Genomic DNA, 27,271 nt, shown 5'->3' on the forward strand with positions numbered 1-27,271 from the left:
CAACAATTGAGATTTTCCAGTATTTCCATTTCCAATATTCACATTGTTTTATTGTCATCAGAAATTTCAAAACTTTATTAGATAGCAAAAATTAGCAGAACTTTTACATCTGGTTGTTACCAAATTATCTACATTAGAAAATTATTAGACAATCCTTGTAACATCTAACTTGGTATCCATGGATCAGCACACTCACAAGATTAGCTTGCTGTGACCGTTGATAAACGAGTGTTTCAGTGGTGTCCAGTGAATCCCGTTCGTGGTTAGAACAATGGCATTTGACATCATGTAGTAAAATAGTCAGTTTGTAGCTAGGATTGATGTCAGGAACCTTGGCCAGGTGTTTTCTTTTTAGTTACTACATTTTTCTTGATCAATATGCAAAATTACATCCACCTTGTGCATTATTTCTATGCAAATATCATTCCAAATCATATAATCACCATTTTTTAGTAGGTAAGTATTGAAATAGTTCTAAATCTGATTAATGAGTCTTCCTTCTGTGCATAACATTGTTGCAATTCAAAGTGGTGCATAGAGTACATATTTCAAAATTTAAATTATCACACTTTTATTCTAATATCGATCCAATATGTAATGTGTTCAACTTTTGAGGCTTCATTGATCCATATCTTTTGTGCTTGCCCAAGTTTAGAAATTTTTTGGAATTTTTTTTCAAACTTTATCAGTAATTTTTTTTAAACTTTATTTAAAACTTTTAAAAACAATGTAAAAACATTACCAAAAAAATTTATACAATAAAAAAAATCATCACCACCCCTCCCCCCACCACCTCAGCCAGCCCCCACAAGGGGAGCCAAATAAAACAAAACATACAACATTTTAAGATATTTCTAAACACATATATTCCAAATAAGATGAGCACATTTTACCAAAAAAAAGAATTATCATGTAAATTATGTTATTTTTTTCCATATAAATACAAGATCTCAATTCATTATGCCAACAAGCTATATTAATCTCTACATTATCTTTCCAAGTAATTGCTACACATTTCCGTGCCACTGATAACACTAAACGAACAAAAGCTATCTGAAACTTATCCAATCCCAAACCAGTCAAAGAAACCATATAACCCAACCAAAAAATCTCTGGGTCTAATGGTAATTTGATTTTAAATAATTTCTCCAAAATTACCCTAATTTTTTTCCCATAATGGTTGTTCCATATCACAAGACCAAACTGCATGAAAAAAGTTCCAGTATTTAACCCACAAAAACAGATTACTAAATCCATATTTTTTCAGTTTCTCAGGAGTCAAATATAGCTGATGCAAAAAATTATAATTAACCAAACCATACCTTACATTAGTCAATTTAGTTAGCCCTTCATGACACATAACCTCCCAATCCTCCTGAAGTGTATCATAAGTTAAATCACTTTCCCATTCATTTCTAGATTTCTAGAATTCGGTTTATCAGTGGTCTCTTGTAACAACCGATACATATCTGAAATAAAGCCCTTCCTTGGTATAGAGGAAATCAAAGATTCAATAACTCAGGTAATTTCATATCCTTTCTATAATTAACCCTTATCAAAGCTCTACACTGATAACACACAAATAAAGAATTTACTGGTAATCCAAATTTTTCCCTCAATTGATTGAAATAAACTGTCCCTCTTCAAAACAATCCTGGATCACTTTGATACCCTCAGAATGCCATATCTTTAAATACCTGTTAAATATTGAAAAAAAAAGCTGAGTTTGATATAACGGAGTTTGAATTGATAATTTACCCTTTGTATCTATTTATCAGTAATTTTCAATGTCAAATTAGAGCCATGCTCCTTATATGCTTTATTTGTTTTTTCTCTCGAGGATATATTATTGACCATTTCAAAAGCGAATTTTAGTTTTTATCTCACTGATAGCTAGATGGGAAATTTTGATGAAATGGAAAGACAGCACTCCACCTATTCATATTCAATGGTTACAGAAGGTCATGTCCTTCCTAAGCTGAGAAAAAAAATCAGATGTAAAGGTGATTTTTTGTAACACGTAGGGCCCATTCATGGATTACTACCATAATTTAAATAATTATGGTGTTTGGATGCTCATGAGAAGTGTTGGCTGGTTTCTAAATATCGTCTTTTGTATTCTATGAATAGAATACAAGTTATTGGCAAGTTAACCTTGTTTAGATGGAGGAGTTTTTTTTTCTTTTGAGATATTTTGACAAAATGGGTTTGATTAAGAATGGTACACACAATTTATACTATGTATGATTATGTTACTATTTGAGAAGCACAAATTATCACTTTTCTTATAATTCAGCCCATTAGATTACTATGTGTGTATGATTTTTTAAATTAAATTCAATAAAGATATTTTAAAAAGAAAAAAAGTATTGAAATGGTGAGTATTGTGATGGCAAGTAGGGATTTACAGTATGAGCCATGTGTGCAACTGGAGCTGGGGTTGGGAATGCAGCAATTCCGTTGTTTCTTGCTTCAGTGGTAACAACCAATTACCAGCAGTCATGTATGCTTTGAAAAGTCCAAAGACAGTCAATTTCCACTTTGCAAGGATGCAATAAATCAAATGCAAAGCATGGTTGTTTCACAAGCTGAAACACACAGAAGATATTATGTCTGTGGAGAAGTGGACTGCTCTATGATTTGCAGCCTTCATGTCATTGCTGGCAGCCTCTGAAGTGTTTGTGTTCTTGTTTTTATTCAAGGATAGTCTGTTTCCCTATCCATGGCAAATAACTACAATTTGGTGTCTCATATGTCAAGTTGCAGCAGGTTTCGATTCACCTGTCAAACTTTGTGGGAGCCTAACTAACTCACATTTATTTGGTTTCAGATTTGGTATGTGTTGCACCTGTTGTTTACATGCTACAAGCATAAAGTATGTATGATTTAATTGTACATGTTATTGGCGAAATTGCTGGGCTTCATTTTTGAACTAGTCATAGGGATGTCACTGGAAATTGGAGTGCCATAATAATAACATCTGGTTTAAATTAACAAGTTGGCAGATTTAAAAGTAACATTTAAATTCAATCATTGTTGATTCATTATGTGTAACTAAACAAATCAGCTGACTAATCCTTGTTAAATGTACACCAAAAAGATTGCTTCAAAAAGAAAGCATCCTTGGGAAGATGTTCCTTTTAATACAGTTTATCCTTCCTATCAGTGTTAGTGGTAAGTCTTTCCAGTGCTCTAAGTCGTCTTGTAATTTTTTCATTAATGACTGATAATTTAGTTTATATAGATGGCCGAGATTATTATTTAGTTGTATACCTAGGTATCGAATTGCCAAAGATACAATACCTATTTCAATCATTACCAATTCACCAAAACAGAGAAATTCTTCAAGGAGCTAAATAAAATAATAAGGAAATTCTTATGGAAAGGGGGGAAACCGAGGATAGCACTAGATAAATTAACAGAATGGTACAAACAAGGAGGCTTACAACTACCAAACTTTAAGAATTATTATAGAGCAGCACAATTAAGATACCTATCAGATTTTTATCAAACAAGGGAAAAACCAGATTGGACCAGATTAGAGCTAGATAAAATAGGGGAGAAGATACCTGAACATATACTATATAAGTGGGATGAAAAATTGGTGCAACGTAGGAATTCACCAGTATTACCCCATCTGCTCAACATTTGGAAGAAGATTCACGTAGAAAGGAATAAAATAAATTATCAACTATCAAAATTAATATTGACACAAAAATCAACTAATCCCTTTCACAATAAATAATCTTTCCTTCAGAGAATGGGAGAGAAAAGGGATCAAAAGAATAGAAAATTGTTTTTCGGGAAATAAATTATTATCTTTTGAACAAATGAAGGACAAATATAATATAACTCACGATACAAGTTTTGCATACCACCAACTGAAAACCTACTTGAAGGACAAATTGGGAAACAGTGAGGTTACCAGAAGGAAGCAATTTTGAATATGTGATAACAGACACAATGATAATTTAAAAAATTATAACAAACATGTACAACAAACTGCAAGAGAAAGAGAACGATGAAATAAGCTGCAAACCCAAACAAAAGTGGGAACAAGATCTGAACATAAAGATAAAGAATGAAACATGGGAAAAGCTATGCTCTGGAACTATGAGAAATACAATAAACATGAGGTTATGCATGATACAATATAATTGGTTACACAGGCTATACATCACACCCCAAAAGTTAAATAAATGGGACCCAACAGTATCAGACAGATGTTTTCGCTGTAAAAAGGAAATGGGAACAACAATACATGCAATTTGGGCATGTGAGAAAGTAAAAAAATTTTGGGAAGATCTAAACCAGATATTAAATAAAATCACAAAAAGCAATATACCAAAAACCCAAAAATCTTCCTTCTAAGTAATATAAGAAAAAAAGAATTTGGACTCGATTTGGATGGAGCACAAAAAATATTTATTATGATAGCCCTAGCTGTAGCAAAAAAATGTATTATGTCAACCTGGAAATTAGAAGATAACTTGAGAATACAACAATGGTACATAGAAATAAATAAATGTATTCCATTAGAAAAAAATAACATATAATGTAAGAAATAACATCACAATATTCGAATAAATATGGGAACCATACATGAAATAGAATAGAGAAATCCTACCATGGACCTCCACCACCTAAAATGACAGAAGGAGAAGACAACGAAATGAACTGACTCAGTATGTAAAAGTAAAAGTAGGGCCCTAACATCAGAGAAAGTTGTTGGAAGAGAAATCAGGAAAAGGAGAAGATTACAGAGCAAATTCTGTTGTAATAGCCTTGGAACTGAAAATTTATTATTGAAAACAATTGCCACTCAATCTTTGACGTGGTTACAATATGATTATTAGAATCAGGAAATAAAAAATGCTCCATACTCTTGAGAGTCTGTACATGATGAAAGGATTTTCTTTCAGTAAGGTTTATATGCTAAAGCAAAGTACTAACCTCCTTGAGCATAGCTCTGTTTCTGCCCAATTTATGCTGCTCAATAGACCTTCTGACATGCATCTTTTCCACTGGTGTCAGATCATCCTTAATGAGTGCTTGCAGTTCTCGAAGTTCTTCACTGTCACTACCTGCATGTAAACTAAAATAAACCTCATGAATATTTATCATAGCCACATGATAAATCTGAAAAGATTGCCAATTTAGTCTTTGGAAGTCAGTTGTTCCTTCAGGGATTGAATAAACTTCTCTATCTTTTCTACCCTCACTCAGTCCCCTCACAACAATATTCAAGATACCTCACGTGCGGGGGGGGGGGGAGGGAGTTTGAGGTAGAGACAGAGGCTGGAAGGTGATGTGGAGACACAAGAGGCTGCATTCGCTGAAAATGAATAAGTGAATAAGAGGAGGACTCCTGCACTCATGTGGAACTTGTTAAAATGTTATTACCTTCACTCTAAAATGCTATCTATCTCACCCTCAAATTCACAGACCATTTCAGACACTTCCCTCCCTTTTCTGGATCTCCGTCTCCATCTCAGAAGACAAATTAAATCTTGACATTTGTAAAACTCTCACAGCTATTTCTAATACATCTCCTCCCATCAATCTTCTATAAAGATGTCATTCCTTTCCCTTAGTTTCTCTGGCTCCACCTTATTTGTTCTCAAGTTGTTGCTTTCCTTTCCAGGACATCTGAAACGTTGTTGTTGGTGCCCTCTCTCTCATTTCCAGCAGACAGCAAAAGAGAATTCCCTTGGGCTTGGTCTTTCCATCCATCAGCCTCAGCATCCAGCACACCATCCTTCATCATTACTACCATCTGCAAAGGGACCCCACTGCCTGTCACAGCTTCCTCTTTCCATCCCTTATGGTTTTTCAAAGGGGTCACTCTCTCCACCCCCACCCACTGGACTCCCTCCATAGGAGGTGCAAAACCTTCACATTGGGAAGCATGATTAGGGTAGCATTTAGCACAATGCTATTACAGCACCAGCAACCCAGGTTTGAATCTGGTGCTGTCTAAAAGGAGTTAGTACATTTTCCCCATGTCTATGTGAGTTTTCTCTGGGTGTTTTGCTTTCCTCCCACCTTAAAAAAAAATGTACGGTGTTTGTAGGTTAATTGGAGACCATTACCATGCTGCACATCCTGTCTTCCTTCACCACCATCCAGGGACTTCAAGGTCAGACCAAAATTCATATGCACCTTCTCCAATCTTGTTAACAGAATTTAGTGCCTTGGATGCTAGCTTCTCTATGTCGGCAAGACCAAGTGTACACCAGGCCACCATTTTGCAGAATGAAGTTTTGAATTTCTAGAATTGCACTTAGTGTTCTTTTCTCCACTGATCCACTCAGATTCTCTCATTATCTTTATTCTGCACCCTTGCCCCCCCCCCCCCACCACACCTGACAGGTCATCGACACCCAGTTTCATTACCCTCCCCAACATGGTACTATCTGCCCATCATCCCTCCTGCAATTCTAGAGCACGGAAACAGATCCCTAGGCTCTTCTTGTTCATGCCAACCATAGAACATTACAGCACAGAAACAGACCCCTTCCACCCTTCTAGTTGTGCCAAACCATTTTTTTTTGCCTAGTCCCACTGGCCTGCACCCAGTCCATAGCTCTCCATACCTCCCCCACCCACGTACCTGTCTAAATTATTTTTAAATGCTAAAATTGAACCCACATTCACCACTTCAGCTGGCAACTTGTTTCACACTCCTACCACTCTCTGTGTGAAGAAGTTCCCCCTCATGTTCCCCTAAACTTTTCCCCTTTCACTCTTAACCCATGTTCTCTGGTTTTATCTCACCTATCCTCAATGGAAAAAGCCTTCCTACCTCTATCAAATCTCCCCTCATTCTTCCACACTCCAGGGAATAAAGTCCTAACCTGTTTAACCTTTCCCTGCAACTCAGTTCCTGAAATTCTGGCAACATCCTAGTAAATCTTCTCTGCACTTTATTATTTTGATAGCTTTTCTGTAGTTAAGTGACCAAAACTGCACATTAATCTCCAAATTTGGCCTCACCAGTGTCTTGTATGACTTTACCATAACATCCCAACTCCTCCACTCAATACTTTGATAAATGAAGGCCAATAGCTCTCTTTACAACTATATCCACCTGTGATGCCACTTTCAGGGAATTATGTACCTGTATTCCTAGATCCCTCTGTTCTATCGTACCAGTTACTGTGTATGCCCTTTCTTGATTTGTCCTTCCATAATGCAACACCTTACACTTGTCTGTATTAAATTCCCTCTGCCATTTTCCAGTGCTTTTTTCCAGCTGGTCCAAATCCCTCTGCAAGCTTTGAAAACCTTCTTCACTGTCCAAAATGACTCCAATCTTAGCATCATCTGTAAACCCATTGATTCAATTTACCACACCGTCATCTATATCAATGATCTAGATGATAAACAATGATCCGAGCTCTGATCCCTGAGGCACACCACTAGTCACAGGTCTCCACTATTACTCTCTGGCTTCTCCCGTTCAGCCATTGTCAAATCCAGTTCACTACTTCACCATGAATACCTTGCATCCCAACCTTACTGACTAACCTCCCATGTGGGACCTTGTCAAACGCCCTACAACCAGAGTTGTAAAGAGAGCTTTTGGTATATTGGCCTTCATATATCAAAGTATTGAGTAGAGGAGTTGGGATGTAGACAAATCCACAGCCTTTCCTTCATCAAATTTCCTGATGACCTCCTTGAAAAACTCTCTAAGACCGGTTAAACATGACCTACCATGTTGACTATCCCTAATCAGTTCCTGGCTATCTAAATAATTGTACATCTGATTTCTTAGGAGACTTTCTAATAATTTACCTACTACTGACATCAGGCTCACCAGCCTATAATTTCCAGGGTTACTTTTAGAGCCTTTTTTAAACAACAGAACAACATAAGCTACCCTCCAATCCTCTGGCACCTCTGGACATCTTAAATATTTCTGCCAGAGCCCCTGCAATTTCTACACTAGCATCCCTCAAAGTCTGAAGGAATATCTTGTCAGGCCTGGGGATTTATCCACCTTTATTTGCTTTAAGACAGCAAGCACTTCTTCCTCTTTAATCTTTTTAGGATTCATGATCTCAGTGCTTACTTCCCTAACTTTCCATGACTGTGCCCGTTTCCTGAGTGAATACTGATTAAATAAAACCATGCAAGATCCCCCCCATCTCTTTTGGCTCCATTCAAAACTGACCACTCTGATCATCAAGGTGTCTGCTTTTGTTTCTTATTATTCTTTTGCTCTGAATATGCATGGAGAAACACTTAGGATTTTCCTTCATGTTGTCTGCCAAAGCAACCTCATGTCTTCTTTTAGACTTCCTGATTTCTTTTTTGGTTTTTCTTGCAATTTTTTAAACTAAAGTGCCTTGTTTGTTCTATGTTGTCTGTAATTGCTATACACCTCTCACTTCTTCCAAACCATATTCCCAAAATGTTCTCCTACACATATTTCTGTCACCTTTCCTGTCTCATTCCCTAATAGGAGATCCAGTTAGAACCTCAATATATTGATTTAGAAAACTAGTCCCATTCAGCCTCGTGCCTTCTAAACCTTTCTATGCAACTGTCTGTCTTTTGAATGTTACAACTGTCCCTGCCTCTGTCACTTTCTGCGATAGTTTGTTCCACATACCAAAGACCTTCTGCACGAAGAAGGTGACCCTCGTTTATCTAAATCTTTTCCCTCTCATCTTAAGTCTATGCCATTTAGTTTTAGATTTCCCCTACCCTGGGAAAAGGCAATGACTATTTACTTCATCTATGCCCTTCATGACTTTATAAACATATACAAGATCTCATGTAACCTCCTGTGCTCCATGGAGAAAAGTCCCAGCCTATCCAGACACTCCTTATTAATTCAAGCCTACCAATCTCAGTTATATTCTCATGAATATTTACCCACTCTTTCTAGTTTATTATCTTTCTTTTTTGCTATGAGACCAGAACTCCACATAATACTCCAAGTCCTACCAAGTCTTGGATGATTGTAACATGATACTTGTGCTTTGAGACTTAATAAAGGCATACATGCCAAATGCTTTCTTCACCATCTTATCTACTTTTGATGCACTTTCATGGAACTATATAACTAAACCCCTGAGTCTCTCTGTTGTTTGGGCCTATCATTCATTGCATAATTCCATCCTGGCTTAACCAACCAGAGTGCAGCATCTTGTACTTGTCCAAGTTAAACCCCATCTGCCAATTCAGAACATCTACATCATGAGGTTGTTCCTTGACAACAGCTTAACTCCATCATAGTAGAAAAACTAATAATCAAGCTCACTGTGACTGTGTCCCTTTGCAACAGGATCACTGACCTTCAGATTCCATGCTTGTTCCTTGCTCTATTCCCATGATGGCATAGACAAGTTCAGCACTAAAGTAATCTATAAATTTGTTGATGACATCACTGCTGTTGGCTGAATAATGGGTAATGATGAGTCACCCAAAAGAATAGGATTTGTGAATCTGGTTGTATAATGCCAGAATAATAATCGTACTCTCAATGTCAGCAAGATCAAGGAGCTTACTGTGGACTTTAAGTAATAAGATGCAGAAAGGATGTTTTTATTAGTGGTACAGGAGTGTAAAAAGTTAATAGCTTCAAGTTCTTGAGCATCCACATATCAGAGGAACTTTTCTGTGGCTATTATATTGAGCAACTGTGACGGTGGCGCATCAATACCTCTATTCTCAAAAGAGTCTGAGGAGATTCAGCGTGTTGTCAAATACTCTATTGAACTTCTACGAGTTGACTGTGGAAAGTATACTGACTGATGCATTGAGGCCAGGTTTGGAAATCTAAGTGCCCAGAAACTCAGAAGACTGCTTAAAGTGGCAAACATCGCCAAATCCACAGGAGCATTTAAAACACAAGGCTGGAGAAACTCAGCAGGTCAAATAGGAAACCTGTTGAGTTTCTCCAGCATTGTATTTTTACTTCAACCATGGTATCTACAGATTTTTGGGTTTTACTTCCATCAAGAGCATTAACCTCCCATCCACTGAATACATCTACATGTATTCTGCATCGAGAAAGCAGCCAACATCATGGAGGATCTCCATTAACCTTGCAGCAAATTCAAGAACAGCTGCCTCCGCCACCAACAGCTATCAAAGTCTTGAACCTTCCTACACAACCATTGCTTTAACACTATTCCAGAACCATCAAAGATCTGTCTGCAGAATTGTATCATCACTTTTTTGCACTAACTGCAATGATGAATCTTTATCGTTTTTTTCTCTCTCGTGTGGTAATTTAATTGATTGGTCTCCTTGAAGGGTTCTGGCCTAAAATGTTGACCTTTCTTTTTCTCTCACTGAGACTGCTCCATCTGTTGAGTTCCTCCAGTAGATTGTTTATTGCTCCAGATTTCAGCATCTGCTGTCCTGCATGTCTCCAATGCTCCCTCTTGTGGTTCTTTAATCTGCGGCATGCCACAGATTAAGAGAGCACAAGGACAATTTCCAAGTTTATGATGTAATGAGAATTCTTTTTTAAATCTGATTTAATTAAACCATCCTATCATTTACAAAATATTGATCAAACCAAAAGGGAGCATTGCCATGGGGGTTAATCTCTGCCTTGAAAAGTATAAATCATAATGAAAGGTAAACAAAGTATGAAATGGCCATGTTGAACTATATGAAAATAAATATTAACGGAATACATAACCAAATCAAAAGGAAGAGATTGTTAAATTTACTGAAGAAAGAAAAAATTGATATAGCATTCATGCAGGAAACACATCTAACTGAAGTGGAACACAAGAAATTTAGGAGAGACTGGGTAGGGCACGTAATGGCAGCATCATATAACTCAGAAGCCAGAGGAGTAGCTATATTAATCAATAAAAATGTACCAATCAAAATAGAGGAGGAAATAATAGATTCAGCAGGGAGGAATGTAATGATAAAGTGTCAGATATATTCAGAATTTTGGAATTTGCTCAATGTATATGCACCTAATGAAGAAGATCCTCCGGAGCTATGAGAAATACAATAAACATGAGGTAGCTATATTAGTCAATAAAAATGTACCAATCAAAATAGAGGAGGAAATAATAGATCCAGCAGGGAGGTATGTAATGATAAAGTGTCAGATATATTCAGAATTTTGGAATTTGCTCAATGTATATGCACCTAATGAAGAGGATCCTCCGGAACCATGAGAAATACAATAAACACGAGGTTACGCATGATACAAAATAATTGGTTACACAGGCTATACACCATGCCCCAAAAGTTAAATAAATGGGACCCAACAATATCAGATAGATGTTTTCACTGTAGGAAGGAAAGGGGAACAACAGTACATGCAATTTGAGTATGTAAGAAAGAGGAAAAGTTTTGGGAAGATCTAAACCAGGTATTAAATAAAATCACAAAAAACAGCATACCAAAAAATCCAGAGATCTTTTTTCTAAATAATATAAGGAGTAAAGAACTTGGACTCGATTTGGATGGAGCACAAAAAAGATTTATTATGATAGCCTTAGCTGAAGCAAAAAAATGTATTATGTCAACCTGGAAATCAGAAGATAGCCTGAGAATACAGCAATGGTACATAGAAATGAATAAATGTATTCTATTGGAAAAATAACATATAATTTAAGAAATAACATCACAGTTTTCGAACAAATTTGGGAACCGAACATGGAACACAACAGAGAAGTCCTACCGCGGACCTCCACTGCCTAAAATGACAGAAGGAGAAGAAGACGAAATGAACTGACCCAGTATGTAAAAGTAGATGACACAATTTTCTTGTTTATTTTCATTGTGTGATGACATTGTTTAATGGGTTGAATGTATTGTATATGTTGAATGTTTAGTGGGTGGGGAGGGGGTTGGAAATGAGGGAGGGAAGGGAGGGGGGGAAAAAGGGAGAAAATGACACCATGTAAGGTCTATCTGCCAGACCTTTGCCCACTCACCTAACTTAACTATATCCTTCTGCAGTCTCTCCATATAGTTTGTACATTTTGGTTTTCCACTTAATTTAGTGTCATCCCCAAACTTGGCTACACTACACTCTATCCCCTATTCCAAATCATCACTGTAAATGGTGAACAGCTGTGGGCCCAGCACTGACCCTTGCGGCATCCCACTTACCACTGTCTGCCCATCAGAAAAACACCCATTTATCCCAGATTTCACTGTATTTCATTTTCATTGGCAAAATGAGAGAACAAAAATTGTGCTAACCTGTATGGCAGGATAGGTTTGGCAATCTTCCGAATACTTCCAACTCTGATAAATTTATCAAATCCTAATTCCAGAAGCCTAATTAAAAAGAGCAAACTATGTTCGTTTATCTTGCACAAAAACATAAGTAATGAATTTTTCTCTGTGCACAGTTCTCAGTTCTGCATTTTTGAAATAATGGTGTACTATCTTTCAAAGAGCTGCAAAACCATATGCTTTTAATTACATTGAATGATCCTGCAAAGTTTGGGCATGCATTAAAGGTGAAACAAAAGAGGTGAATTTAGGCAAATCTGCATGCTCCCCCACCTAGCTCAAAGATGGTTTTCATCTTTGCCCAAAAACAAACTAAATGTAACAAACGATATTTTTGCATGCAAATTAAACTAAAAACATAATGTTTTCTTTTGAGCAAAATAAAGCCTTGAACAGCCTAAGGCAATGACAAAGATTAATTTTATGGCAGAGAGACTCCGAAAGAGCACAAAATTCTTCTGTATTCCCTCAGTGCTAATTATACAGTTCCCTGAAATCAATGATAGTGACATTCTGAAATTATTTCCCACCGAAGTCTCTCCAATACAAAAATATCCATAAGAAATTAGTTGGAGAAGAGCAGCAGCAGTTTTCAACTGATCAAATATCAAGTGTTTGCATCAAAGCTACATTTGTTGACAAATTCTGGTGATTTATGTTGAGCCCAAACATGACCATATTTATAATGTAAATCGGGGTGCAGTTAATTTCAGGGGGGGGGGGAACACTGGAGGTTTAGAGGGGGTTTGATATCATTATCTATAGGTAATTAAAGATGGTGAATCCCCAGAGATGGTGGGAATTATACTCAGTATCTCAGTGACTCAGAGGTCCTAAAGCACTGAATTACAGGGAATGATATCTCTCTAAGTTCTGTGCCATCTTCTTTATATTGAGTGCTAATACGCAACTCCCTTGGCTTGAGACATTATTGGTACTGCAGTAATTGGGGGTCTGTGAGACAATTCCTCCTTCCAGTGATATGCTTCCCTCACTATTCCTAAGATCTTAGATCTTATATTCATATCTCACTATCCCCTGATATCATCCTTACTTTAGACCATTATTCCACCTCCATTAACTTTCTTCCTACCCTTTTAATTGCTATCATGTTTTTGTAATGACCACTAAATCATAATCTTTTATACTCATTTATGCCACAGGTTCATTGAACCTGTTTTGAATACTACAGGCATTCAGATAAAGTGCTTTTACATTGTCCTTTTCAAATTAGTAATCGTTGTGTCTTTCGCATTCGACTTTCCTCAGTTCCATTTTTACTTTCTCTCTCTTTTAACATGAGCTTTGATCTCTGCATTGTTTTGCTCGGTCTTCCCATGTGACTGGCAGATTAGTTTAAACATTCTGGCAATATCCCTCTAGGATATTGATCCTGGTCCTAATAGGTGCAGACCAGCTGATTTGTACTAGTCCTACCTTCCCCCAGAACTGGTTCCAATGTCCCATGAATCTGAAACCCTCCCTCCTGCACAACTGTTCATCCCAGCTATTCCTACTGTGACAGGCACATGGCACAGGTCGCAATCCTGAGATTGCTATCTTTGAGGTCTTACTTTTTAATTTCTCACCTAGCTTCCTAAATTCAGCTTGCAGGACCTCATCCTGATTTTTACCAATATCATTGATACCTATATGCACCATATCAACTGGCTATTCACCTTTCTCTTTCAGACTAACTCTGAAGGGATTCTCTTATTATTGCGGGTGCCAGCTATGATTGTGTGCATTTGGTCAATCCAATTAGTGTGTTGTACTTATTATGAAGGGGGCAGGGAAGGCAATAAAGTTGTTAAGAAAATGCCAATTAATAGACGATCTATGGCTCACCCAAGAAGTACTCTGTCCACAGCAACATTAGTCGAGGCAGAGATGAGAAGTTTCCACTGAACCGGTCGAGGGCCTTCAGTTGCTTCACTTTCTTCAAAAAGACGAACAAGAAATAAAATCACAATAGCTAGCAGGTAGCTCTTCCCAGTTCCATAGACACCTAATGAAAAAGATCATAATAATAAAACAGATTAAAGAAATAAATAGTTTCAGTCTGGCAGAAATCCAATGGAAAATGAAAATGGAATTATTATTATTTTTCCTCCTAACGGTACACATAAACAGAACATCATGTTAAAGGTTTATTTCACCAATGTGGAAACTGTTCTCATACTGACATCAAGTTATAAAACCAGCCATAAAAACAAATGCAATAATTGCCTAAAAACACAAATGTGAATGACCACTTGAGGGCAGAGCTGCATTTGACTGAGGAAATCAGCAAAGATAAGGCTAGAACACACCTCAAAACAGTCTCGTATTTCTTATGTGCAAATTAGAAAACACTATTAGATGAGCAGATGGGCTACTGACAACAGAATCTGGAAACTGCTGTCTGAAATGCCCTGATCTTTTATAAACTATATGAAAATAACAGCTCATACTCTGACTTCCCGTATATAGACACACACAAAATTCAAATAAGTTCACAAAAGGTTAGGTCTTGACCATTAAAGTACCTTATATTATGGTAAAATAGGTCTTTACAACTGCAGAACCATATTTCTGGCACAAAATATTAATTTAGACAAGCCTGCATTGCCAAATTACACCCAATTGACCTATAACCCTGGTACGTTTTGAAGGGTGGGAAAAAACTGGAGCACCCAGGGAAAACCCACGCAGACACAGGGAGAACACACAAACTCCTTACAGACAGCGTCAGATTCTAATCCTGGTCCCAATCGCTGGAGCTGTAACAGCGTTGCCCTAACCACGACGCTAACTGTGCTGCCGCTGACATTACATTTACATTAAACTTTACAGGTGGAAAGGCATGTGGTTAACTTTGAATTAATTTTGAAGATTTTGCTTTTTTTTTCCTTTATCCAATCTTTATTTCGCTTTCTCTACTTGATTCAACATTGTCATATTTATCATATTTTCTTGCTATTAAAATTGGTGGTTCCTGTTAAAGATTTTACATTGCATTAAAAATCCTTCAGAGTGATTGAATACAGTGAAGATATTTGCTTGTTCTGTTCACCCAGGTCCTCTTTGCCTTGTTCAAGATGATCTGTCCTTATAATCTTTTAGAAACAGCAACTTTTGATCCAAACATTAAATTGAATAAGCAAGGAAGACTGATGAATTTTAAATGTACAATCATCAATGAGATAAATTTTGCCTTTATATTAATCTGGAAAAATGTTTAAATTCAAAATTATTTTTTAAGGTCAATTGTTATTCTGGTTGAATTGGCTAGACCAGTGATTCTCAATCTTTTATCAAGTATTCCTTTACATACTTGTAACAAGCTAGTGGGAATAGGGGCTGGCAAGTTGGATATCCTTCCCTGGCCACTGACAGGAATTTTGGTGGGAATATTTTTTTAGAATTTTCCATATTAATGCTATTAAAATGATAATTTTACCTCAATGTTTGAATTTATTTCAAGCAGTCCCAGTTTATATTCAAAAATCTTTTTTTTTTGACAATATTGACTCTAAAATATCTTCTTCTATTTGGAATGAAAAGAATCCAAGATTGAGTAAATTCTATTTGCATAAATTAAAGAAAGATGATGGTATGGCTTTACCTAATCTTACTCTATTATTGGGCAGTTAACATCCGCTATATTATTTTTCTGGATCTACGTTTCCAATAAATTTGGGTAGATTTGGAACTGAATTTCATGCAGTTGCTTCTTTATTGGGAGCAGCTCTTATAACCATATAACCACTTACAGCACAGAACAGGCCAGTTCGGCCCTACTAGTCCATGCCGTAGCAAATCCCCACCCTCCTAGTCCCACTGACCAGCACCCGGTCCATACCCCTCTAGTCCTCTCCTCTCCATGTAACTATCCAGTCTTTCCTTAAATGTAACCAATGATCCCGCCTCGACCACGTCTGCCGGAAGCTCATTCCACATCCCCACCACCCTCTGCGTAAAGAAATTTCCCCTCATGTTCCCCTTATAATTTTCCCCCTTCAATCTTAAACCATGTCCTCTAGTTTGAATCTCCCCCTTTCTTAATTGAAAAAGCCTATCCACATTTACTGTCTGTCCCTTTTAAAATCTTAAACACCTCTATCAAGTCCCCTCTCAATCTTCTACGCTCCAGAGAAAAAAGCCCCAGTCTGCACAACCTTTCCCTGTAACTCAGACCCTGAAATCCTGTCAACATTCTCGTGAACCTTCTCTGCACTCTCTCTATTTTGTTTATATCTTTCCTATAATTTGGTGACCAAAACTGTACACAGTACTCCAAATTTGGCCTCACCAATGCCTTGTACAATTTCATCATAACCTCCCTACTCTTGAATTCAATACTCCGATTTATGAAGGCCAACATTCCAAATGCCTTCTTCACCCACGATCTACCTGAGTATCAGCCTTGAGGGTACTATTTACCATAACTCCTAAATCCCTTTGTTGCTCTTCACTCCTCAATTGTCTACCATTCAATGTATGTGACCTATTGAAATTTGCCTTTCCAAAATGCAGCACCTCACATTTATCTGTATTAAATTCCATCAGCCATTTCTCAGCCCACACCTCCAGCCTTCCTAAATCACCTTTTAATCTACGGTAATCTACCTCACTGTCCACAACACCACCAATCTTTGTGTCATCCACAACTTGCTTATCCAATTTTCTACCCCTACATCCAGATCGTTAATATATATAACAAATAATAGTGGACCCAGGACCGAACCCTGAAGAACTCCACTAGTCACCGGCCTCCAATTGGACAAACAATTTTCTACCACTACTCTCTGACACCTTCCATCCAACCACTGCTGAATCCATTTCACTACCTCCTTATTTATACCTAATGCCTCCACCTTTTTTCCTAACCTCCTGTGGGGAAGTTTGTCAAAAGCTTTACTAAAGTCCAAAGAGACAACATCCACAGCTTTCCCTTCATCAACCTTTTTTGTAACTCCCCTCGAAGAACTCAATCAGGTTTGTCAAGCATGATCTACCCCTGACAAAACCATGCTGATTACTCCCTAGCAATCCTTGTACCTCCAAAAATTTGTAAATAGCATCCCTCAGAACACTTTCCCTCAACTTGCCCACCACAGACGTCAGACTTACAGGCCTATAATTCCCAGGTTTGCATTTGGACCCTTTCTTAAACAGAGGAACCACATGCGCCACCCTCCAATCCTTTGGTAACACCTCCGTGGCCAGTGACATCCTAAATATCTCTGTTAATGGCCCCACTAACTGTCCACTAGCCTTCCTGAGTGTCCTAGGGAATATTTTGTCCGGTCCGGGAGATTTATCCACCTTTATCTTTTTTAACACAGCCATCACTACCTCCTCGGTTATCCTTATATGCTTCATGACCTCCCCACTATTTTTCTTTACTTCAACTGGTTCAACATTTTTTTCCCTAGTGAATACCGAAGCAAAGAAATCATTCAAAATTTCCCCCATTTCCTCAGACTTCTCACTCAGCCTACCCTCGCTATCTACAAGGGGTCCAATTTTATCTCTCACTAATCTTTTACTTTTAATGTACTTATAGAAACCCTTTTTGATTTATTTCTACTCTGTCAGCCAAAGCCTCTTCATGCCTTTTTTTTTGGCCTTTCTAATTTCTTTCTTAAGATTCCTTCTACACTCCTTGTAGTCCTTCTTCAACTTCTCAGCTCCCTGCTCTTTATACCTCTTGTACACCTCCCTTTTTCTCCTAACCAAATTTCCAATATTCCTCGAAAACCAAGCCTCCCTATGACTTCCAGCCTTTCCTTTGATCCAGACTGGGACATAACTACTCTGTACTCTCAAAAATTTCTTTTTTGAATATCCTCCATTTTTCATTAACATCCTTACCTGAAAATATCCTGTCCCACTCAATACTCCCCAAATCCCTTCTTATTCCTACGAAATTTGCTCTTTTCCAATCCAGCACCTCAACTTTAGGCCTCTCCTTGCTCTTCCTTAAAACTTCCCCAAAACTAACAGAATTATGGTCACTAGACCCAATTGGTTCTCCAACATTAATGTCCGCTACCTGACCTAGCTCGTTCCCTAACAGGAGATCCAGTATTACACCATCCCGAGTCGGTTCTTCTACTAACTGATTTAGAAAACAATCCTGAACACATTTAACGAACTCCAGCCCATCCAGCCCTCTAACCGTATGGGTATCCCAATCAATGTGTGGGAAGTTAAAATCTCCCATGATCACTACCCTATGATTTTCACACATATACGTTATCTCCCTACAAATTTGTTCCTCTAATTCCCTTGGCCCATTTGGTGGTCTGTAATACACCCCTATTAGCACCCTCTTGCCTCCTCCACCCCTCAATTCCACCCAAACAGCCTCACTGGTCGATCCCTCCATACCATCCTGCCACCTCACGGCAGTAATGTCCTCCCTAACAAGCAGAGCAACTCCTCCTCCTTTTTTACCCCCTGATCTATCACATCTAAAACAAATGTATCCCAGAACATTAAGTTGCCAGTCATGCCCCTCCTGTAGCCAGGTCTCACTAATTGCCACAATATCATGACCCCAAGTATCTGTCCATGCTCTCAGCTCATCTACCTTGTTCACTATGCTTCTTGCATTAAAATATATGCATCTCAGAGAATGACCCTCACATATATTCTCTTTTTTACCTTCTACCCTAATCTCCATCTTACCTTTCTTATCTTTTTTATTCCTAGCTAGGTGGCCATACTCCCTGAACACTGCTCTCACCCTCTGTTCCCCACCCCCCCTGCCAAACTAGTTTAAACCTACCCCCACAGCTCTAGCAAATCTACTTGCCAGCACATTGGTCCCCCTCCTTTTACATTTTCTAAGATTAGTAGACATACCTTCAACCCAATACTTAAACATACATTACAGATTTGGTTTCAATTTTGGAAGTTCTTTGACTCAAAAAAAAAATTATTTACCACCATTTCTCTTAATTATTTTTTCAACCATCTATAATTGATCAAGCCTTCTCTTTTTGGAAAGTTAAAGGAATGGTTTATTTTTCAGATTTGTTTATAGATGGTGGTTGAATGTCTTTTGAATAATTATCTAATAAATATAATATACCCATGTCACTTTTTTTTAAGGATACTTCCAAATTAGAAATTTTCGGAATACTTTCCAACATCGTGCCAACCAGATTTAGTTGATACTTTATTTTTATTTGAACCCTTCTCATACAGGTTTAATAGACACCGTGTAGTGGTGCAATGGCAGCATTACATCTCCGATGAGGCACTGAACCGGCCATGTGACAACAGTGTGTGATGATGTTAACGCATGTCAAGCATGTGATTCGGGCTTTTAAAAGGTTGTGCGGGTGATGGAGAGTAAATCCATTTGATTCACTCTAGAAATGCCTTGTGTGGTTATTTTGTCGTGTCCACTGTGATTCCAATGGACAAAGACGGACTCTGCAGCCATTGCTGTGAAGCTACCTCCTTTCTGGACAGCTGAGCCTGAACAGTGGTTGCAACACGCTGAAGCACAATTTAACCTTCGCAGAGTCAAATTGGACACTCGTTCGTTATTACCACCTCGTCAGTGCCCTGTACTAGGCCGTCGCTATGAGTGTATATGGTATGTCCCGTAGGGAAAGGGAATGCAAACTACTACATTTCGATGAGTTGTGAGACTGCGCCCTTCAGAACTAATGGATGAAATGCTGTTCTTGGCAGCTGGCGAAAGACACAATATGCTATTTGAGAGCTCTGTTTTTAGAGCAAATGATATTAGGCTCTTGTTTTCAAAGTGTTCATTCGAAGACCCAAGGGCTGTAGCGGCGGAGGCAGACGTTCTATGGCTGGCTAAAAAGCACAGCAAGGAAAGACAAGTCTGCACACCAACCCCTCCAATACTGACCCTGTGTCACAATCTAGTGCTCTTAGCACATCACTCCCTCCAAGCAGGCAATGCCCCAAGAAAAGCAAGCAGCTCATCTTGGTGTTATTACCATAGGCGCCCAAGTGCCTGCCAAAAAAGCAAAAGTTCATCATAATACTGAGGCACTGCTGCAGTCCTTCCCGGCAGTTACTCGGTGTTTTGCTCATGTCCACATGGACAACGTTGGTCCGCTTCCTGTTTCAAGAGTTACTGTTATCTTTTTACAGTAATAGACAGGTTTACACAGTGGCCAGAGGCTGTGCCTATGGAATATGCATCTACAGACACTTGTGCTCGAGCGTTACTCAGTTCCTTGGTGCCTCGTTTTGGTTTTCTGGTGGATGTTACTTCGGATAGAGGACCACAATTTACTTCCTTGCTATGGACGGCCTTGTCTCGCTAGCTCGGTACAACAATTCAACCTATCATCCCCGGGCTAATGGGATGGTGGAAAGATTTCATTGACATCTCAAGTCAGCCTTGATGGCTTGGTTAGAGGGCCTGAACTGGGCTGATGAGCTGCCCTGGGTATTACTGGGCATTAGAACAACTCTAAAGGAGGACCTCCAAGCTTTAGCTGTGGAGCTCATGTGTGGGATGGTTCCAGGGGAATTTGTTCCCTACCATTCCAACTCCAGTGATGATCCTAAGAAACTGTTGAACTGGCTAAGGGAGACCATAGGAAAATTGACCCCATACCATCATCGTCACATGGAGAATATTCTTCTTTTGTGCCTGAAGACCTCAAAAACTGAAAATATGTCTTTGTCTCATGGGGAACACTTCGTCAACATTTACAGACACCCTATAAATGACCTTATAGGATACTCAGACAAACTAGGTCAACCTGTATTTTGGACATTGGAGGGAAGCCACAATCTTTCACTATTGACAGGCTTAAACCAGGTCGTGTGGATTTCTTCCCCTCTACAGTGGCCAATAGTCCATCGCAGAGGCCCACAACCTAAAAGACAAACCTTTCTGCAGGTTCCTGGGGCAGGGGGGCCGTGTAGCAGCGCTATGGCAGCACTACAACTCCCAGGAGGCATCAAACCAGCCATGTGACATCAGTGTGTGATGATGTCAGTGCATGTTGAAGGCTTTTAAAAGGTTGCGCAGGTGATGAAGAGTAAATCCATTTGATTCACTCTAGAAATGTCTTGTATAGTTATGTTGTCGTGTCCACTGTGATTCCAGAGGCCACAACCATTTATAATGTTATTAAGATTGTAATCAAATTCTAATGACAAAATTAAAAGGGCCTGGGAAGAGGAACTTCAGTTACATCTTCCAGAGGAATTATGGGAGAAGATCTCTGGATTGGTTAATACCTCTTCAATATGCACTCATAGTTTTTTGATTCCGTACGTCGGGCTCATATGTCGAAAGACAAACTGACCTGTATTTTTTTCTAATGTTAGTCCTATTTGTGATAGATGTAAATCAGAAGTGGTTTCTCTTAACTCGTATGTCTTGGTCATGTGCTATGTTGGAGAGGTATTGGATAAATATTTTTAAGACTTTGTCAGCTATACTGGATATCAGTTTGCAACCTAACCCACTGACTGCTCCTTTTGGAGTTCCCACTTCCACATAATGGGTTGTAGCCTTTTCTACATTGCTGGCTAGAAGAGGTATCTTATTTAAATAGAAAGATTGTAAACCACCTACCTTGGCTCAGTGGCTCTCTCAAATTGTGTCATGTTTAAGTTTAGAGACATTTAGGAGTTAGTATAACAATTTTCCCTTCCAGACTATATTTTATTTCTTTTCTCTTTGTTTGTGAAGACCAGATGATTAAACGTTATTAATAAATTCTTAGGATAGGCTGCCCAGTCTTTTTCTTTTTTTAAGATTAGGTATTATTTTATATAATAATTTTTTTCTTTTTTTTAAAGATTTCACTTGGAGATGAGAACATTTTCGTTAATTGTGGTGTAATACAATAGGTTATATCATATGATGTCATATAGTGATTGTATGGTACTCGTATTCTCATGTATTACTCAGCTATGATATAACTAATCAAAATATTGAAAAAGAATTTTCATTTATTTTAAATAATCAAATTTATAATCTCATTTTAGATACTGCTTGTTATAATCAATAATATTTGGCTTCACCAGATCATCATGGACCACCTATACCAAATTCAGACTACCATAGGTCCCTGGACCAGAGGTTGAGAAACCTTGGCCTTAATCTCTCTGTGATATAATAAATAAATTGAAATTGACCATAAAAGCACACAAATTATGAGGGTGAAAAAAAATCCAAACTTTTTACCATGAATGAGAGTGATTGGCAGAATGAGATGCAAGGAATTTTCTTCTTTTGTTGTCATCAAAGCTACTTGTCTGAATGCAGCGCGTTGATCTGTATTCAGGTTAAACTTCTCGATCATTTCCATTGCCAATAACATTGTCCTTTCTTTACACAACAATCCAGTCATTACAGCAGGCTTTAATGCAGGAGAAACAAATTGTTGTCTTGCAGACTTGATTATCGGTTCATCTTTGGCACCAGGCCTAAGTATTGAAAAAAAAATAGCGTTTTCTTTTAAATATTATGGAACTTTTTTCAGACAATAGACACTTGGCCTTTCAAAATATAACAAGCACATTGAAACTTTCTATTTTAATTGAATTTATGCTTAGTAAATGTTTTAAATCACAAAATAGCAATAATCCATTCACCACCCCCCCCCCCCCACAATTTGTTAAACTGCAATATTTTAAATTTTCTGAACCTTCACTAGAAAGAAAGGCAAATTGTATTCTCATATTTCAGCAGTTGACTCCCAAAGCAAACAATATCCAACCCACCCTCTCCCAGCATAACTGATGGCTACCAAAAATTCACATAATATGCCACAAAAGTAAAACTAAAAATTATGCACTGAAATTAACATACTTTTTTTAATTTCACAAGGCAATTGTAATAACTGACAATATCCAGCATTTCATGAAAGCTCTGAAAACAAAATAAAAGTGAAAACAATGTCATAATCTGTGTTCTATTTAAGTATTGTACTATGGTACCATGTGCTTTTGAACAATTGACAGAGAAATTAATTAAAAGTAGATGTTTCATATTGTTATGGGCCCAGAGGACCCCAAAACCCAGCAGCAATAGAAATACACCAAGGCAAATGGTGACTTAAACAAAAGTTGTTTTTAATCATCTTTAAACATGAAAACAGGATCAAACTTTAACTTATTACTATTAACTTAACCTCCTTCCAATTCTAAGCACACGTGTATGTATTGTGTGCATAAGTTCAGAAAGGTTCTTTGATTCACAGTCCAATTTCACTTCTCATTCCTCCAAGTTCACCGATATCAGGCAATTCTGAAACTGTGCACAGAATTTAACCAGGCTTTGGTGCTTGAAAGATAAATAGTTACCACTCAGGAAAGTTCTTGTTGGTTTTCAGAGAGAGATTTGTTGCTCGTTGGACACAAACTGATTCACTCCGATCAACCACTACAGTGTCTTGCCGAAGAAACTTGCCCCATCAGGGTTTTCCAAATGATAACCTCTTTCTTTCAGGTCACCACAGAGTTCTTTTTTGTTTCCCTTATTTCAAGTGAAACATTATACAGTCAGCCATCTCTTCTTGTATGGAGCACAAGGGCTTTGAACAGGTTGAACTGAGAACTCACAAGCTGTCTTCCATAATGGTGTTTTTCCACAAGTTTGCCACCTTGTCCTGTTCCAGTCCCAGCTGCTGCTGCTGAACTGGAGAACTGAATTCTCTCTCTCACTCAGAGAAAACCACATAACCCTCTTAGAACAGCCAACTGCACTCAGACAGACTGCGGCACTAGACCTAATCTTCGATTCCATTCATCTGTTGCTTTCCAAAACAATAATCCACTACTCCACAGCATGTCCAATTAACACCTACGTGTAAAGCCTTTATAAGCATTCTTCAAAGTTTTTGCAAAGGCTCTTGAAGCCTGGACTGTCTGGCTTGAGCCAAGCTCTTGCATTTTAAATGAGATCTGTTTTGAAGTGTTTGTATTTGTCTGTGACCTACACTATTAAAAAAAACCCCACAACTTATCTCCTTTAAAACATAAAATATAATATAATCCATCAAAATATATAGTACAAATCTGATTATATGAAATCATTATATGAAATCCAAAAAAATTTTGGACCCAGAGGTGACGTCAAGTTCATTTCTGAAAATTTTTTTGGATAATTAACGACTTCAGAAAAATCAGAAATCCCAAATTATCCAAAGAATTTTGAAGCTGAAATAACATAATTTTTCCTCCAAAAAATTTTGAATAAATGAGGATATCCAAAACAATCAGAAATCCTCAGTTATCCAAAAATTTTTTAGCTTGAAAAATTTTTTGAATTTTGGAAAAACCTCTGAGTAGAATTTTGATTTAGATTTATTTTATTTGGTTCAGGTTGGTTTTTAGTGAGAATTAAACATTATTTCATGCTTAAAAAGCCTTCCCTTGATGTTTGTTGTTTAAACATTGTTACAAGTCATTTGCTGTTGCTACTGGGTAGTTTTTTAAAAATTACCAGTTATCCGAAAATATTGTTTATCCAAAATAGGCCCGGTCCCGACCATTTCAGATAATCATAGTTGTACTGTATTATGCAGATTTTAAGAAATAAAATCCCTTTTGTTTATCATAATTTTTAATTGCAACTGTCTACTTAAGTAAAGCTTGGATTATCCTTTCAATGGAAATGCTGAAATGATGAGCTCATCACAACAAATTATTCCTTCACGGACTAGATATAAACAGAAGTTTTGTCATCATTGAATCGTCTACAGAGGCAGAAAAAAGAAGATAAGACTTTTGCACAGGATTGCTTTCCATTAGATGTACTTGAAATGATAAAGTGGTTTGAAACAGGATAGTGAAAGAACAATGGTAGAGGAATATTGGATATGATAAAAATCAGTTCTGATCATGAGATTCCCTGCAGGGATTATTACCTCAATGCCTTGGCTTTAATGTTCCTAATTCCCTAGTTAAAATTACCATGCTCTTTATCCAACAGGATAAATGATTGTAAGTAGCAATATTTCAATGAAAACATTGTTTTGATGACAAAAAATTATCATAATTCCACATTAATTCCCATCAATAATTCACGAATACAAGAATGTACGTCTTACATCTTGAGCAGGTACGGCATCAGAGGAAGGATAGCTGGATTAACATGTTCCTGAAGATTCCTTAGAGAAGTTAGCTCAGTGCTAACATTACCAACAAACAAGGCATGAACAATCACTAGGAAAGCAAGACAAAGAATTAGTTCACTTTAGATAATTACACATATTTAAACAGATTGTTTATGAACATACATTTTATTTCATGAACTGTATTAGAAACAAAATTAGCTATATATTTTGTTTAATTTTAACAGGCTAAAATCATTGCTAAAATCAAACATTGCTAAAAAATCATTGGTCTCCTCCACATCAGTGAATCTGGGAGACTGCTTCATCAAGCTCAGTTTAAGGGTCTAAGCTTGAGCTTCCTGTAGCCAACCATTTCAATTCACCCAACTATTCCCATGTAGATATGTTTGTCCTTGATCCTCATCTATTGTCAGAGTGAAGCCAAATAAACTTGAGGAACACTCATTATAATCATTATGATTGCTCAAATCTAACACAGTCAAATTTTACATTCCTGCAGGATCTCTGGTCAAATAGCAAAGATTATTTTTTCCACTTCATCTTTTAGCAGTGCACTTATTTTACTTGACTAAACGAGAACAAAAACACATCATGGTTCCATTCCCAATAATAATTATATTGTTGAATGTAATGATTTTTTAATCAAGATGTAGAAAACATTTATCTCCAACATATTAACATCTGAACTTGTTTTGACTAAATTTTAATTGGGTGTGAATAATAAGAGAAACATCTACAGCAATACCTGAATAAGGGTCGACACCGCATTGACTCAAACATTCAATTTACTAGTTATTTTGGACCATTTTGCTCCACACTATTCAATTATAGAAACAGACTTCCTGCTGAAGTACAAGTTGCCCTTTTGCACTGAATGCAACATCATGCTGTTTGAGACCTCGGACACCAAGTATGCAAGAAGGTATTTATGGTAGTAGGAAAGTAGATAGCCATGCCTAATGTTTTCATCCAAAAATGTGAAGTGCTGATGCTCAACCATCAGGGTAACAATCTTGCAGAATATTCATATCCCCCCCCCAAGCCCACAACCATCCACGCCACACCTCAAACTCACAACTGCCTCTGGGCTACAAGAACATTTTAGCAATATTTTTTTTACTCATTGGTGAGACAGATAATCTGGAATCATTGGTGGGACAACTTATTAAAGACATCAAGTGCTCCAGGAAGCAGACAATTAATTCAGGGGTGAGATTGGAAGGAGGCTGGTTGAGGAAGAGGTAACTAATACCACGGCTGGTATTGAGGATAGTGCAGGACAGAAGAAAGTGGGTAATGGGAGGGTTCAAAAAACAAAAGAGAAGAATGGGACTTAAATCAAAAGCAAGATGGTGGATATACTGGAAAGCTGAAAAATAAAAATAGTTAAAAGATTCAGGAGATCAGGGAGCACCCAAGAAGGAAAAGTTGTCATTTTACGTCAATAACCCTTTATCAGGACAGGTCTGGAATCCCAACAAAGTGAGGAAAGAATGTCCAACATTGCATTATTTAAGTCTCAGGAGTGACCATGACTATCAGTATAATCAGAAAATCAGGATAGCTCAACCAGTGGACACCCTTCCATATTAACCCATTTGCCTCGCACCTAGTTCATAGCCCTTTATGCCAGAAGAATTCAATGTTCATCTAGACTCTTCTTAACTGTGTTCAGTGACCTACATTCAACCATTCTCTCAAGCAATGCATTTCATGTACTTAACATTCTGAGTTAAAAAGAACCCCTCAGATCCCCTCTAAACCTCTTCCCCTTTCCCTAAACCAATGTTCTCTAGTTTTAAGGATTGAATACTGTAGTTTAATTATGCCTCAGAAATGGCAAAAAAGTTTCCAGCAGTCTAATCTATCAAGACACCTCAACAATTTTACCTTAATCATGTTCTCCACTTAACCTCCTCCCACTCCAGGGAGAAGATACCTACTTTCTCCAGTCT

General features: G+C 37.6%; 1 protein-coding gene across 2 annotated transcripts in view; it reads right to left on the reverse strand.

The window, feature by feature from the left end:
• LOC138757984 (5'-3' DNA helicase ZGRF1-like) overlaps window positions 1-27,271 on the reverse strand; it is a 148,338-nt gene that overhangs the window by 34,409 nt on the left and 86,658 nt on the right. For both annotated transcript variants that reach the window (XM_069926200.1, XM_069926199.1), the window contains 5 exons: window positions 25,290-25,404; window positions 22,421-22,662; window positions 14,083-14,242; window positions 12,199-12,276; window positions 4,954-5,095 (listed from right to left, as the gene is read on the reverse strand). In XM_069926200.1, coding sequence (XP_069782301.1) covers window positions 4,954-5,095; window positions 12,199-12,276; window positions 14,083-14,242; window positions 22,421-22,662; window positions 25,290-25,404 — 737 coding nt within the window. The remainder of the gene's footprint in view (window positions 1-4,953; window positions 5,096-12,198; window positions 12,277-14,082; window positions 14,243-22,420; window positions 22,663-25,289; window positions 25,405-27,271) is intronic.

This window comes from Narcine bancroftii, chromosome 3, assembly GCF_036971445.1.
Source record: "Narcine bancroftii isolate sNarBan1 chromosome 3, sNarBan1.hap1, whole genome shotgun sequence".
Taxonomy (NCBI): Eukaryota; Metazoa; Chordata; class Chondrichthyes; order Torpediniformes; family Narcinidae; genus Narcine; species Narcine bancroftii.